We start from the raw sequence: 16,719 nt of genomic DNA, 5'->3' as shown, positions 1-16,719 counted from the left end.
ATTTTGGGGTGTGGCGTCGATTTACTCGTAAAGCTAAACATGAAATGAAATCCCTGTGTTTGCTTTGTGTATGTCATTCATCTACAATGGGAAGCCTCTCAGCTAAACGCTTAGCTTACTCACACCTGCAGCTGCTGCATGAAATAAACCCTTCGCTCATGGAGGTAACTGATGAAATATGCTGAAACACAGCTGCGGCATCATTCAGAATCCTTCTCACGCTTGAGTACCTCACTCTGAAACTCGTGGACGGTCTTGGCCAGATGCATCTCAGCGGTTTCAGGAAGCTGAGAGTACAAACTGCTGCTCATCTCCTTCTTTCCTTCCACCTTGTACTTGTTCTGAGGAGCAGAGAGGGAGAGATTAACCGTGATGGGAAGTGGAGACATCCAAAATAACATGTTAACAATTTCTTGGCAGAAAGACAGGAGGTTTTCTTTTCTTCCTTCAGGCTAAATGAAGATTTGAAATAATCCAATTTCATTAGTAAGACCGAAATGGATGCGGGGAAAGATGGATGACAAACTGACTTCACTCAGTATCTCAGTCAGCTCTTTGACAAACTGGGTCTCTGTGGTTTCTGGCAAGAGGGAGTAGAGAGAGGACGAAATCTCTGTCTTCACATTCCCCTTGTATTTAATCTAAAGTAAAACACATAATTGCAAAATGTTTAGTTTTAGTTTTATATTTTCATGAGCATCACACTTATATACCTTAATGTTTACAGTGTGCTATACTGTTACTGCATCACCACTGAACTATTATTCATTAATAATCTGCTATTGTGAAAACATTTTCTATCATCTAAATATGTCTGTTGTTAATAACAGTTTTGGAAATTAACAATGTACATTTACCCAAGTATTGTACTTAAATATAATTTTGACGTATTTTTACTTTACTTGAATGTATCCATTTTCTGCTACTTCATATTGACTCTTCTACGTTTATTTGATAACTATAGTTACTTTCATCAAATAAAGCATTTTCATCATAGCCACTCGTGATCGGTGTAAGTACCTCGCTCTGCAGCTCTGAAACCTCTCTGGCATGTTGTGTCTCTGGAGTCTCTGGCAGGAGGGAGTACAGAGAGAAGGACGCCTCCTTCTTCCCTTCTTCTTTGTACTTGGACTGAAAAGGTTTGGAAAGTGGTGAGTTTGGTGGATCAAGAGCATCTCTCTATGTGAGGAGATACGGACATTATTTACAAAGTGAGGATACTTGGCCCGCTCAAGACTATTTTAAACTGTCTGGTAAGACTTGGTTTACTGGTTTTTAAGGTTAAAATTAGCTCACGTTTTATTTATGTACTGAGGTTCCACACGAGTGTTTAAGACCAGCTACAGTACGATTCTGTGTACAGACCTCAGATATCACAGCGCTGATGTTCTTGGCATGGATGAGTTCGGCTCCAGGAACAAACAGACTCTGGCCCTTCATCTTCTCAAAGTCCTCCTTGTATTTCACCTGCAGGAAGGAGGAGACATGAGAGTGTATGTGTTGAGTCTTTATGTTGGATGCATAGTAATCTCCTGTTGCACGTTCTGCTTCTTTCCCAGGAGGAATGTTGCAATTTTTGTTTTGCAGAGCCACCCTGCGGGTTTACAGTGTGTGCAGTATAAATAAACATAATTAATATTAATATTTGCTCTGTGTTCTGAGCCAGTAAAAGAGCCGGGACTGATTAAAACTATTAAAACAATGTAACTGACCCAGTACAACATGTACTGCTCATGTAATTCATAATACATTTACCACAGTTCTGATGCACTGAACTACATGTTAAACATGGGCCACAGTTTGCCTGAGTGGAATTAGAGGGCGGATCTAACAACAGACCGGCAGATATTTTGGAGCGACCCAGGAGAAATATGGAGTTAATCCACAGATGATAAGCTGTCGCACACAATCTGTGGAACGAAACCAGCGTGGGCACAAAGCAAGAGGAGCTTCTGGTACAAAACAGTGGTTCACCTAAAACAATCTGGTTGAAGACAGAGACGGTGGACTCATTTTAGCCAGAAGACGATAAAGAGGGGCGGGGGTGGGCAGTAGTAGAGTTTTTAGCATTAGGGAAAGACATAGGTCAGGGTGAAAAGACCCCACACAGTCTAAAAAGACTAACTTCAGCCATATTGTAGTCTGTATTTGATCTTTGGCTGCAGGCAGGTCCATCATAGTTTTTTAATCACACTCACACACACACACACACACACACACACACGGCATTTTACATTTCTTTAAACTAATATCTAAAGAGTTTCCCAGACTCCGTGCTTTGTATGACTCTGCATTTCTAAATGTCCTGTAGATGATATATTGTTTCATACTGAACAGTGGAATTTGTTCTCCATGTGCTGCTCTATTTAAAGCGGCTAACATCTCCATGGTAACAGAAACACCTTGGACTGGTAGATCTGGCTTTAGGATTGTAGTTTGTGCAACACTTCACCAGAATGTGTGAGAACGACACGTGACAGAAACAACTAAAGAAGAAGAGTTTCATCCCCCTTCATAAGCTGTTTTCACAGACACAATGTAGAGACCATAAGACCGGCAGCGGAGGGACAGGAGCTGGAAGAACGAAGGTGATTTTAGAACATGGGTTCACTTGCTTCCTCTGTAGCTGATGAGTCATTCTGCTGCTGAAAACAGCCGAGGTGCTGAGTTTGAGTCACTCCGGGGAATCAAGATCTCACCCTCCCACATCCTACAACAACATTCACCCTCATTCAGTGCTTTGCTGGGATATATTTGAGTCACACTGCTGTTGTAGAATATGAAAGGTGTTTTTCCTTTGAGTATTCACTCCCTCTGATGAATTATGGGCGTCACTGGATCTTTAAAAGGATGGTTACCAATAGCAACACTGTGGTCGTTTCATATCTGAAGAGAATGATGCATTTCTCTCTTAAACGTGTGAAGACTTCACATAGAGAAACTGTGTTCAAAATCGAATAAAAGCCAGTTGGAGGACATTTTACACCCCAACATATCAGCGGGTAAGTAAACAAACCCAGTTTGAGTCAATTAGTTTAAAACTCGACTAACCTTACCCAGTATTGAGGGGTTGTGACAGACAACAAAAGCAAATAATGTTCATATTATTATTGATTGAGTTTTAGGACTGTTCTTCAGGATCTGTGCTTTAGCACATTCAATAATGAACACTGCCTTAATTTGTACAGATTACATCTATACTGAATGAACAGCGTGGGAGTCCAGTTAACACACAGTGCACAAACTGCAAACGAGAACTGATGATGGTGCAGCAGAGAGTAGAAGCGCATAGCAGGGAGAGGGAGGGCTCATAATAATGCTAGCTGACAGTAAATTGCATGGTATAGCTTTAGTGTCAATTTGGATTCTTTTGAGTTCAGCCTGTCAATCCATCAACCAGAGTAGACAAATACACAAATAAAGTGCAGTATTACTTGCCGCAATTGTTAAAATTTGATTTCCCCACATGGCTCCAAGTGTAACTTTTCTAAATTATAAAATAACCTGACACAGAGAAAACTTACATCACTGGCAAGTAAGCTGCATCTCCTGTTAAATGATGGATCAGGCAGAGGAGGCTTTACATCAGAAGAAGCCTGTTAACACAGAAGAGAGCATGAACATTCAGTCCACAATGAACCTTTGAGAAAACAGCTACACTGAAGTCATTTAGACGGAAGTCAGACAACATTACTGTTGTAATGTTTATGTAAAATAATTTTCATCCCAAGAAAAAGTTACCTTAGACATTAAGACTTGAAAGGATTCTATAATGGGCTTTGAAGCAGCACTGTGGCTCCTAAAATTTGCAACAAAAGAACAATGCTGGCAAACTGAATCATTCACCGAACCTCACTGACAATAATGAGTCAACCAGAGGGAAACAGTCCTAATTCACAAACCCTGAATCCGTTGCCTCCCTTAACAGGCCGGATTCAATCCCAAACATCCCGCTATCAAAGGCTAATGATGGCACTTTTTTATTTGTAGTTTCACTAATCCGCTCTAAGCTCTTATAAAAACGATCCCCCATGACAAGGTCAATACAAAGAGTCAGAGCTGGGGGAGAGCGGGGGTCACTGCAGGGGAAATAAATCTGCTCAACAGAATTCATCAAAGAACGGAAAAATCCTTCAAGACTTTCAGCACTTCACAGGACTGAGCTACAGTTTGTTAACTGTCTGACTACTGGCCAAAAACCCTACAATTTACAGACACATGCATCTATACATCGGCTTTTTTCATTTGTTTCAAAGAAGCATTTAATTTAATTTAATCATTTTTGTCCGTTTTAATTTATTTAAGAGAGAATTGTGGTTGGTTCCTTTTTTGTGAGGATGTACTAACAAATGTCTGTCCATCAGAGCTGCAGAAATTAGCAGTTTATTAGATTAGTCAACTGAAAGAATATTCCAAGACATTTCCAAGCAAAGAAGCCAAACATGTGATCTTGATTTTGCCAGCATTGCTTTACCCAAGTGTGGACCTTTGTGTCCAAAACGGGTTTTATTTTTCTCTTTAATCCATTTTTCCCTGGGCACCACTGACTTCTGTTTTATTTATCAAAACTTTAAAATAGAGAAAACGTTTCTTTCCCGACCTTTAAGGTTTAAAAAAAAAAAAGCAAAGCACCTTTTCTAAAATTTTAGCCAGCACTGAGACAGAACTCATTGTTTGCACGGTTAAAACCATTTCCATTTCTTCAGCATCCAAAAAAAAAAAAAAAAAAAACACACAAGCGGCCCCATCTACAAGATAACAATGTAATTACCTCCATAAAAGCTCAAAGAAAGGACTGTGAAACACTGAACATATTTATAAAACTGGCTGATTTAGTGATTTTAATTTAGGCTTTTCTTTGTTTATTGTTACAGAAAACGGGTCCTGATATCTTATTATTTAACTATGACGTACTCACCTCTGATTCCCAAGTTTCCAACATTTTTCTTTTACTCTCTTCCTCTTCATCCTCCTCTCCTCCATCCATCGCCATCTTTTCACCCTCCTCCTGCTCTGACATTTTGTCATTTTCAACGTCCTTCTCTTCTACGTCCACTCTTCCCACAGAAGCATCAACAGCTGTGGTTACTGTTGTTTCCACTGACTCCTGAAAACTTTCTTCTCTCTCTGCCTCCATTGTTATAACTTCTTTCATCTTTCCATCTGACATTGAAGCAACTGAAGCCTCCTGTTCTTCCATTTGAGACACTTTTGAGAACAGGAGAAGTGTTTTTATGTAACATTTAAACCAACCTTGGCTGCAAAAACACAGAGAACATGCGACCAATGCACAAAAGTCTCATCAGCTCATGTATGATTCTGTATCTTCTGTTGATCCAGGCTGTTAAGACTAGGTGCAAATTAGCCAAGTTAGATTAACAGAGTTGGGAGCCTCAGTTCAAGCAGGATATCAGAGTAAATCCAGTCCAAACTGCAAGATGATACCTGGGAAAAATGAACAACTACTAAAACTAAAGACCGTAAATCAGTGTTCATGTCAGTCTGTCATGATTAATGAGACCACTTTAGCTTGCTAGCAGCTTTCCTGACGTCAAGGTCACCTTTTCAGCTTCATCCATCACCTTTTTGTGTTTTAGACTTTTTCAGGGTCATGGTCGCCTCATCATTTACCTGTGAATCGTTTTTAATAACTTTGTCTGATCCATCTTCTAAAACCACGAACTTTTGTTTCCTCAGAGTCCTTTTCTCACCTTGAGCTTCCTGAAGGTTGAACTTACCTTGTCCAGTTTATGTTGATCTCTCGTTGCCCTGGTTTTTCCTTTGGCTCCCAAAACGTCCTGGTCACTCTTTCAGCTTTCCAAAATGTTGTGCCGTGCTCACTCCTTGCCTCGGTATATCGGAGCTTCTTTTTGTGGTGGGGTCTGATGGTTTTTCCAGCTCATCCACGTCCACGACTCTTTCAGCTTTGTAGTGCTCTAGTAGTGCTCTTCTTTACAAACCTTTCAATTTCTTGTTTTGCCTCCAACTCAGAATATAATGCTGTAACTGCTTTATCCAGGACTCCTGTGACAGTCCACTGCTTTCTGGGAACTGGTTTGTTGGGTACTTCTTATCACTTTTACTGTCCACATTTAGCCCGCTACTCAGGGCCTTATCACCAATGTGCCCTTAGTCTCAGTGCCAGCAGTGGGTACAGAGTGTGTGTTTGATTGTGCGTGAATGTGCCATTGTCTGCGTATAGCTTCAGAGTTCAGAAGGAATGTACCATTTACACACACACCTACCAATACCAGATAACAAATGTGCATTTTATGTGCTTGACATTCGAGCAGGTTTCATGAACCACAATGAGTGTATTCGTGTTGTTGTTGATTAGCATTCATCACAGAACCCGTCTGTGTTTTAGGCACTGACGTTCTCACAGGCTAACATCACGGAGGACCACTGTATCTTTAAGAGAGGGTGAGGTCCAGTCTCATGGAACAATGTCAGAGAAGAATCGTGTGTGTACACGTCTATAGGTCTGAACTGCATATTTGTGCATTTATGTGGAAGTAATGGTCTGACAATTTGACACAATGCATTTGCTGTAACTGGTTCAAAATATGTAGACCATGACGCAATGGCCTGCAGGGTCAAATAAAACTGACAAAACCAGACAGTATGTTGTCTTTTTTGTCTTTGACTGGTGTAAAAGTGGCATCAGAAACGTCGTCAATTTCATTATTTTCCTGTCAAGCAGACTACTATTAAATTAGATTCCTGGTCCAAACCATCTACAACAAAGTACCAAGCCCTGCTAATCTTTAGACTTGGGGCCAAAGCAATTCACCTTCTTGGCCTTGCAGCCCTTGGAGAATGTCTTGGCTGCCCAAAAGCCCGTAGAGACAGGTGGGATCATTGGTGCCACGACCAGGTGCTTCAGGCAGTTATTGCTACAGTAGCCACAATCATCAGCTCCAGCAAAAACATTGCACTGTTTCAAATACTGTCCTTTTTGTGAAGGCTGGAGAGAAGCAGCTCTACATCTACAGCCTCAATCAAGAGCCAACGTCCTTACCGCCGCTTCAGACTGACAGCTGAGGGTAGATTTGGGCAGACAACTGAATTTCCCATCTCACATAACATCATGTTGCCCAGGCACAGTGATATTGCCCAGGTGATCATGTGGGAACTAACATTGCCCTGTGAAGCACATATTAATGATGTTAAAAAGCATAAGCTTACCAGGCTTCCAGGCTCAGTGTGATCCCACTGAAGTCGGCTGTCAAGAGATTCCCCGACACGATCCCTCTCCTAGGCCGTGACCAGGCTTAGGATCACCGCTGACACTATGGACATTAACAGTGACGGCTGGGAAACCTCCAGGTGGCTTTGGTTAAAGAAGGAAGACCCACGGCTCGTTGCTTCTGCAGAGTTCTGAGCTGGTTCCTGTCTGCAGTCATTACTATCTCACCCAGAATAAACACAACCCCCTCGGAAATATTTGCTTTGGTAAAAAAAAAAAACAAAAAAAAAAAGTATCTTTTTCATGCTAAATTGGCTGACACTAAAAAAAAGGTAAAGCTGCCTTATTGACTAGGAGTTTTCTCTTTCTCGCTGTGAACCAGCTTCACTGCCAGACACATCTTAGTGGAGTAACACACCTCTCTTTATTCTTGGTGTTGACAACTCTACTAAGAAGCACTAAAGGGGAATCCTAATCTAAATAATACTATTTCCTAGCTTTTTGTTGGGCCAAGAAACTTTTCATACCCAGTGAAGCGATGTATTTGTAACAATTAGAAGATTTTGTAGTGGCCAATAAAGACTTCATCTCCCACACATTTATCAATTAAAACAAAGACTGTAATGTGGCATCCATTCATTATTTCCTGAAGAACAATAAATGTACAACCGTCTAAACACAGTCTGGACTGTATGTGTTATAAACCTAACATGTTCATAACGTCATTTAGTGTCACTGCTTCTACTGACAGACAGCTCACATTGTATTCAACTTTGAACAAACAGAATTCTGGCTCTGTATTCTCTGTCTCACTGCTCTTCATCCTCCCTCACATCTTCCTTCAACCAGCCTCTTTATTCATCACCAGGTCAACCCTAAACAGCTGAGTAATAAAGTGTGGGCTTTTGAATGTCACAACATTTGGGACAGAGGCAATGTGTGTGCGTCTTAATTAAAGCGGAAAAAAGGAGGAGCGGTGTATTAACAAAGCGTAATAATGCGATCACCCGGTCAGGTAAACAGAGGACTGAGGAATGAGGAGAGGGAGACATGGAAAGAAATCAAAAAGAAAAATAAATAAACAGAACGCAGGGGAAAAAAAAGAAAGAAATCAAGATGATGTAGCAGAAACACATTCCATTAGGTTATGAAGAAGACACCTGATGAGCTTTGTTTGGTGTCAGTTTCATGATTTTGGTTTATTTCAATATGCCATCATTTCCATTAATGTGACTCTATGGGTCATGAAAACTCTGCACCTGCCACCTCTGTAGCAGAGATCTTGGGAAATAAGGACTTCAAGCAGCCTAAACCTCCTACAGCAAACTGAGTAAATACAGAATGTTGCCTCCTTAATGCGACTAAACGCATACGCAGCTGCATTTAAAACCACAGTTTGTTCACATGTGTCATTACAGCAGTTCATGGAGTGACAACGGCCACGTTTATGGAAAAATGCCAGGTTGAAATAAACTTAAATTATGTTTTTATATTTTACATGCACCTCAATTTTTTTCAATTTTACTTGCTGGAAGATGCTCAAAAATAACAAGAGAAAAAGATCAAATTGTTTCTGAAAGAACACCACAGAAAGACAAACACAAGACTGTAGCTTCATCTGCTGAGGGTCACTGGGTCACAAGGATGCGTGTCGAGATTCTGCACGCACACACACACACCATCGACACAAGACCACACACACAGGCTTTTCTGGGTTGTTGTTATGGTCCACAAATAATTTAATGTTTATTTTAAATGACTTGACATTTTCCTTTTGTACACTGTATATAACTGACGACACAGTTGCCCCGTTCCTTCAAAAATCATTACTGTTCAGTGACTAAGCAAAATACCAACTTGTATTCAGCTGGTACAGTCACTTCAACACAGTGGGTTCATTCATAACTTCACACTTAACACTCACAGTTTCCTATTTAGTGAGCAATAAAATTTTTCATATTTCCAACAAAATAGTTATTTATTGACAACTGTAGTTAGTGCTATAGTTAGTGCTCGCTGCTCAAGTTGTGTAATGAAACTACAGGTAACCATAGCAACAATACTTATGCTACAGGTTCTGTTAGAACTTACATTACTGCTAAAATGCAGTCTGATGATGTTCACATCTTATTTTTGTTCACCTCCATCTAATTCATAAGTTACTTGCTGACCAGTCCAAAAAACAAAAATATTTATATGTCATCACCTGTGAAAATAAAAAGTAACAAATCCTCACATTTGAAAAGCTACAAACAGCAAATATTTGACATTTATTGAATGACTAAAATTATATTCCTTCATATTCTGTTGACAAATAAACTAATACTCAAATTGTGGCAGTTTGACATTATAAAAAAGCTGGTTGTAAGAAAATCAGCGGGTACTGACCCACATAGCTTTTTTCTGAAGACAGCAGATTAACATAATGTGGAATTTGTACTGACTGTGCAAAAGGGGAAATTAGGAAAAAGACTGTTTCTGATATAAATGTTTAAATAAATAGCTGAGAAATTACAATATGGAGATTGTTAATAATCAAAATACAAAACAATAAAAAAAAAATATCATCACTTACATTTACTGGTTGGAGAAGATGTTCCTCTCACCATCAACACTGGAAGGCTTCATGATATAGACCTTTAGAGAGAGAGCGTGTGTGTGTGTGTGTGTGTGTGTGTGTGTGTGTGTGTGTGTGTGTGTGTGTGTGTGTGTTGCTCACCAACCAAAGTGCACCCTTTACATACTCTCACACATCTTACTGACATCCTTCACTTATACACAAAAGCCAGGACAAAAAGGAACATGGTGTACAGTGTGTGTGTGTGTGTGTACATACATTACTGATCTGCTCCTGAGTCCTTCTGAGTCTCTGCATCTCTGGAGTGTCGGAAACCATGCTGAACCCTCGACCTTTACTCTCCTCAAAATCCTTTTTATACTTCACCTGCAGCAGAGGGAGGCACAGAAAGGCTGGATGTTACTGGAACATTCCCTGTACATTATTGACACTGTAGTACCAAACATCCCACATGTTGGTTGTGATGTATTAAGGATCTTACACTGACTTTTCATTCATTTACAACAAGAGGCACAGTCCCTTCATCACAGTGTGATTACACGCACCAGCTTTACATTTCTGTTTTTATGGGTCAGTGAGTTTACTGTGGAATCTGAGAACAGAAAACAATACAGTGACAGTAAACTTCCCGTTTTGGTGTCAGTACTTCGGTCATTTACTGATCATAGAAAAGAAGTTAAAGAGACCTGTTTCTACATCAGCAGATACAGAAATGTGCCAAATGACTAAATAAGAGAACCAACTCAGATGCATCACAGCTACAACAAAGTGAGACCTGGTTCATCAACTAATGAACTAGATAACTCAGTTACAAACTCTCGGAAACTCAGAATCACCATTACAGTGATGACATAGAAATATCTGAGGCTGAATTTTACTTTGAATGTGCCCTCACACAAGAAATAATTACAGTACTCAGCACTGACTGCAGGTACAATCACCTCCACACTGTGTGAAAAGAACTTTAAACGCACTGCAATTGCTCCACTATACACATTAAACAGTGACACGCAGGATATGAAAAGAAACAAGGTTCTTCTTTCTCACTTTTGAACATGATCTCTCCTCTTTTGTTCAATTCTCACAACCTCCCACAGAGTTTTTCTGGCTCCTAATCTTGAAAGTTAATTTCAAGCTCAGGGAGAACTGACACTGAAACCAACAATGAATCGTTTCTACTCACTTTTCAGCCACATGGATTAGTAAGAACCAACCAGAAACACCACAAAACTGGCTGACAGATTCCTCATCCTAAAACACTGGATCAAATAAATATATAAAATTATCTATTGTTTCCCTTAATGCACTGAATTGCCATAACTTTGTGTAATATTGTATTAACAGCAGTTAGCTCTTTTTTCAAGGCGCTGATTTGAAGCGTCTGTAGCAGAAATTTTTAAAAATATTTTGATCGAGCAAAACTAAAATATGGAGCATGTGATGTTTGTCTGATGTATTTTAAGTCTTTTTTTCTTATAATATTAATTATTTTTCTTTGACATCTTTGATGTTGGCATCTGTATGTGGTTAGAAATTCAGTTCCTTTAGAAAATGACCAAAGTTACCTATAAAGAGTTGTCGACAATTGGTTGATGATAAATAGTTCTGGCCATTAAAGCTCATATATTCACAGATTTAATTCTGTTTTGTTTCTTTTTTAACTAATACAAATGTCTTAGGTTTAGAATCAGCATCTGTTTCGAAATTATTACAATACTAGCCAAAAAAAAATATAAGAATTAAACCAAATGTAACTGATCTAAAACATTAAAGATCTGTAAATTGATCAGTGCTGCAGAGTAGAGGATTTGCAGCCCACAGATATCAGCAGCAGGCAGTCAGTCAGTCAGTCCTGCACTTCAGTTTGACCTTCAGAGGAAACACTGCAGCTCATTTAGTCCTGATGTCATCCTGTTGCTGTCTATCAGTCATCAGTAACAGGCCATTAACCCTAAGTGCAGAGTTACATAAGGCTGTAAACTGCAGAAATATGACAGTTGAGGTGTATGTGTGTGTTCTAGTATTCTGCTCTCACGGTGATTGTCCCAGTTCTCACTACAAAGAAGATTAAATCCCCATTCATCAGTCGCAGGCTGGCTGCTGAGCTAAAGTAACCGGCTAACGAGCTAAACCACATAGGCACAAGGCAAATGCTGATGCTGCATGCACACTTACACTTTCAGAGTATGGAAATCATTATTCTGGCATTGAACACTGGAGAAAACATGTTTGCTTTATCAGTATTTTAAAACCATAAGATCTACAATGTAAAGGCTTTGTAATGGTAAAAAAAAATGCAAAAGAGAGAAAGAGAGAACCTTGATGGAGAAGAGAAAGGAAACAGGGACAGAATAAATGAAGGTGTGTAAATGCCAAACTTGTGATAAATGGATCTTTATGAGGGCAAAGCAGGACGCACAAATATACAGTAGACACACATCGAATGACAAACAGCACGTCCCCTACTGCAGACTGCTGAGTGGACATCTGTCCTTTTGTGTTGCAGTCTGCTGAGCGGGCACACGTGCGCACGCACACGCACACACACACACACACACACACACACACACAGGAAGAGGACATATGGCAGAGGAGGGTAGCTTGTTTATTCTCGAGCCCTCTGTATCAGTTAGTGCATGTCAGTAAATCAGCACTGTAGTGACTCATCTTTCCTTCAGGATGCAGAACTGTCAGATCAGATGCCACTGACACACCTGAGTGTTTGTTTTTTTCATCATGTGGTGCCAGAGGGGTGGAGGTATGAGCGAGAAGCCTCTGTTAAACCACATGGTCTGTGTGGCACAATTTCAGGACACAGCTCCCCAACGTAGCAGCCAGAGTTTGGCAGCTGAAGTGGATGTGGGCTTGCAGGGAGATCTGGGTTTTAGAAATCAGGTGGTGGAGGCAGAATCAGGACAGCAGTGACAGCAGCAAACCTGCCCATGATGACACATCGGTATCATCAAAGCAAGTCGCTGCTCTAGACACCCGAGTCCTGGTGTGTGTGTGTGTGTGTGTGTGTGTGTGTGTGTGTGTGTGTGTGTGTGTGTGTGTGTGTGTGTGTGTGTGTGTGTGTGTGTGTGTGTGTGTGCGCGCGCGCGTTCACCTGGCTCTGTAGCTCACTCTGCTGTCTCAGTCTCAGGTTCTCTGGTGTGTCGGCCACGATGGTGAATGACGTCTTGGGGTAATGTCTGAAAAGGCAAAGAGCAGGGTCACATGTAAACTGTAGGTTGTTGGTTTTTACATTTTCAGAGAGACATGAAAACACAGGCACTAATGCACATAAAAGGTGCTGCATGACTGTACATCCACCCATCCATTATCTGTCACAGCTTATCCTAATTGGGTTGCAGTGGGGCTGGAGTCTATCCCAGCTATTATCAGCTGTCCATCGCAGAGGCACAGAGAGACATACACAGACAGACAGCCAGTCGCACTCACATTCACACCTACGGGCAATTTTTGGAGATACACTAATTAACCTAACATGCATGTTTTGGGACCGTGGTAGGGAAACCGGGGTACCTGGAGGAAGCCCACGCAAGCACGTGGAGAACATGTAAGGTCAGCACAGAAAGGCAATAGCCAGGGGACTACTGTACATGGCTGACAAATTAAAGGGAATAAATGAGCAGAGAAACGTAACAAATGCAGATCATTCCTCAGAGATGCACTGCCTGGTACTATACAGCATTTAACACCCAATTAGTGGCATGTATGACAACGGCCAGGATCAGTGCATTTCGATTTTGGCTCATGATGGCAAAGATCTAAGGGCACAAATGGCAAGAGCTTCAGTCACAGGGACAAGAAAACAAAAACAGGAGAGGACGAAAATGAGCAACTGCCAAGTGCTGGCATCAATGTTTTACCAGAAAGTGTCCACTCTGACATTCAGGGACACAGCGAAGAGTAGATTGTGCAAGTCATAGATGTATAAATGTAAACCAAATTCCGTGTTATTTACAGGACATACTAGCCCAATGTATTAGGCAGACAAAAAAAAAAAAAAATACATTGAAGGGTAGTTTCCACTGAAGTTTTAAATGGCTGTGATCTCATCTTAACAATAACATTTTCCTTGCAGTGATAAGTCATTTTTCCCCAATAAATGTTCAGTCCACCCAAGCAATAAAAGGCTTTAGACTGAAAAATGTCAGAGTGCTCACCATGCTCAGAATGACCTTAGTGAGTTAATGACCCACCAGGATGATGACATTAGCAGGAACAATAACCCACTGAGAGCTCTAAAAATTAAAAAGCAACTACAGGCCATAAATCTCTTTATCTCACTTGACCTTTCGGTCTCTTGTTAATGCCCTTAAGATATACATTTGTGTTTCAGCATCTACTGTAAAAACAGCATCTGGATTCAAATCTTTAAACTGCAGGAACTCACACAGCATGAAGGACAATGAGCTACTGACGAATAAGAAACAACAGTATGGAGGGGTGGAGGGGGGACGGAGGTGGAAAACACTCCCACACTCCACCTCCAGAAACCTTTGAAGGTATTTTTGTTAAAACCAGAGTTTGGCTCTGTGCAAGAAACCCTCTGTGGTCTTTAAGCAACTGTAAGTAATTGATCTTCGGGCAGCGAGCAGTGGTTCGTTCATACTCCGGAGCCCCTTTTACAGAACGCCGGTTCATCCTCTGAACCTTAAAGCTCCCTTTGTGATTTTGTGAATATGTGAAACGTTCCTAAACGCACCCTCAGTCCTTCACAATAAAAGCTTTCTCCACTGCACTTGGCAGCAGCTTGCCTATAGCTGGCGGTCCATGCCTGAGCCTTGTTGCTGGTATTTCTCATTATTCAAATTGACATACCTGAATAATTACTGCAGCTATAGTACTGTATGGGAATATGCAGCTTTGAACTTCCAGGAGTCACTGTATGTCACCCTTTAAACTCAGACTGATGGCTGCCACCCGACTCATAGTGAGAACTACTGTTTGACCTGAAGGCTCACTTGTTCTTTTCTAAGTGGTGGACAGTGGGTGGATGGAACAGAAACAGGAAGAATATTCAGCAATGAAGGAAGTGAATCACAGACACAAAGGCAGCTGGAGGAATATGAGTCATTTCAAGATCTTAAAGGAAAATCAAAATGACGTGTGTCAAACACTGTGATATGAAAGATGAACTACACCAACGCTGACTGAAAGACACTGAAAATCAACACCAATTACAACTCGAAACATGACTAAGAAGTTGACTCGACATCTCTGACAGCCTCAATTGACTGCTACACACTGTGAGAGGACACTGCCCGAAGTGGGTAAGAACTCAGTGATTCGCAGCATTGGCCCGGTTTGATCTGCCTGCAGAAATCTGCAGGACGGTGCACAGCTAAAGCAAAAAGCCCATGATTTATGATTTATGATTTCATTCCAGACATACAGCTTAGTTGTGTGTTATGGCTTTAGATGGGGATGGGGCTGGGTACCAAACTAATAATTTGATGCCATCAAATGAATTGCTTCAATACTAATGAATATGGGAAAATGCCTCGTCATTCAATACGAAATCAACAGCGAGTAAATCTCGTCGGCATCAGTGAGCCAATATGCAGCACTTGACACTGACTTGGAACTCTCCATTTTAAATCAATAATTTATGTCCAATACCAGAAATTGGTTAAAGTGTTACTAGGTAATGTTAACCTACTAGTGATTACCACATATATTGTCCCTCTTCTAACTTGGACACATACTCTATACATTCAGAAACTGTATAGAACATGAGTCGATACGACTGGATTTGCCCTGATACCTGTTCTGACCAGGACATCTATCGACTCCACTACAGGTGTGTAAACTATGATAACCTGTTCACGTAACTGGAAATAATATGATGCAGAAGGGAAAGAGGGGAAACATGTCAAAGGAATAACTTGACAGCTGGCAAATTGTAGTTTCATGTAACATTGTATCTGCTGGTAACGTCTGTGATCACAGCAGAAGTACTGGTGGTGGGCTTCACATCACAGCACAAAGCCTGAGTCGACTCAGTCCACTAAGCAGTTTATCCTCTAGGCAAACTGATTCATGCAGCCTTGTACTGTAACTCTTTGTGTGTGAGAGAATCACCGCTGCCAGCTGCATATTCAGCAGCACAGTTTGACCACTGCACTGAACTGTCCTTCACTCCTCTCCTCCCACTTCACCTCTCTTTCTTCCTCCCACTTTCATTTCATCTCTTCACACACACTCACACTCTCTCCCTTTTTTCCTTCTCCACTCCTGTAGACAGCTGGTATTTAATGAGATGCTCTAGTCCCCACTCCGAATGGACCACTATCTATAATCATGATGGGCATGAGCATGGTAACGGGAAGACAAAAACTGTATTTAGATCTTTAGTAGTTCTGGAAAAAAACACTGTTTGTCTGCGCTTTAATTCTTCTTCACACAGATTTGCTATTAAAATAATAAAAAAAAGGTTTTGATGAACAATGGTTGAGATGTTTTCATAACAAGTACTGTACAGCTACAATGATGCAAATGTTTCTCTCAAAAATGTTACAGCTCAAAAGATTTAAGTTTTAATTTGTTGTTTCATAACTTGACTTTCTTTTGTGTTGGAATCTGCCTCCACAGCACTTTGTCAAGCAGCACTGAAGACCGGTGTTGTAATAAGTGGATCCCTTTAGCGTTTTGATCTTGTGGACATGCACATGCAAACACCATGATACAGTGCACGTGTAAACATATGCATTTATGTTGGTTCTAAAACATTCAAAATTAAAATAAAATTGCATTCATACCTTTTGTCAGGCCACAAAATTACACAAAGAGCTTCAACTAATGACAACTTTCATTACAAAATACTCTTAATCTACTCAATTATTCAAATGATCATTTTGCCCCATAAAATGTAATAAAGTAATGAAAAGCATGTATTACAGTGCATTATAGCTGAAGGTAACGTCTTTAGGTTGATAGCTTTTTG

General features: G+C 40.6%; 1 protein-coding gene across 9 annotated transcripts in view; it reads right to left on the bottom strand.

Moving 5' to 3' along the window:
• Positions 1 to 16,719, bottom strand: part of LOC137104355 (nebulin-like) — a 75,569-nt gene that overhangs the window by 40,605 nt on the left and 18,245 nt on the right. For 7 of the 9 annotated variants that reach the window (XM_067485354.1, XM_067485345.1, XM_067485348.1 and 4 more), the window contains 6 exons: positions 12,874 to 12,958; positions 10,026 to 10,133; positions 1,366 to 1,467; positions 1,021 to 1,131; positions 531 to 641; positions 231 to 341 (listed from right to left, as the gene is read on the bottom strand). In XM_067485354.1, the coding sequence (XP_067341455.1) occupies positions 231 to 341; positions 531 to 641; positions 1,021 to 1,131; positions 1,366 to 1,467; positions 10,026 to 10,133; positions 12,874 to 12,958 (628 nt within the window). Of the gene's footprint in view, positions 1 to 230; positions 342 to 530; positions 642 to 1,020; positions 1,132 to 1,365; positions 1,468 to 3,524; positions 3,597 to 4,918; positions 5,209 to 5,738; positions 6,369 to 7,188; positions 8,587 to 10,025; positions 10,134 to 12,873; positions 12,959 to 16,719 lie in introns of those variants that run through there. The other 2 variants (XM_067485347.1, XM_067485352.1) reach the window with 2 other exon arrangements.

The sequence above is a fragment of the Channa argus genome, chromosome 19 (genome assembly GCF_033026475.1).
Source record: "Channa argus isolate prfri chromosome 19, Channa argus male v1.0, whole genome shotgun sequence".
NCBI classification, from domain to species: Eukaryota; Metazoa; Chordata; class Actinopteri; order Anabantiformes; family Channidae; genus Channa; species Channa argus.
This window is presented reverse-complemented; position numbering and strand designations above follow the sequence as displayed.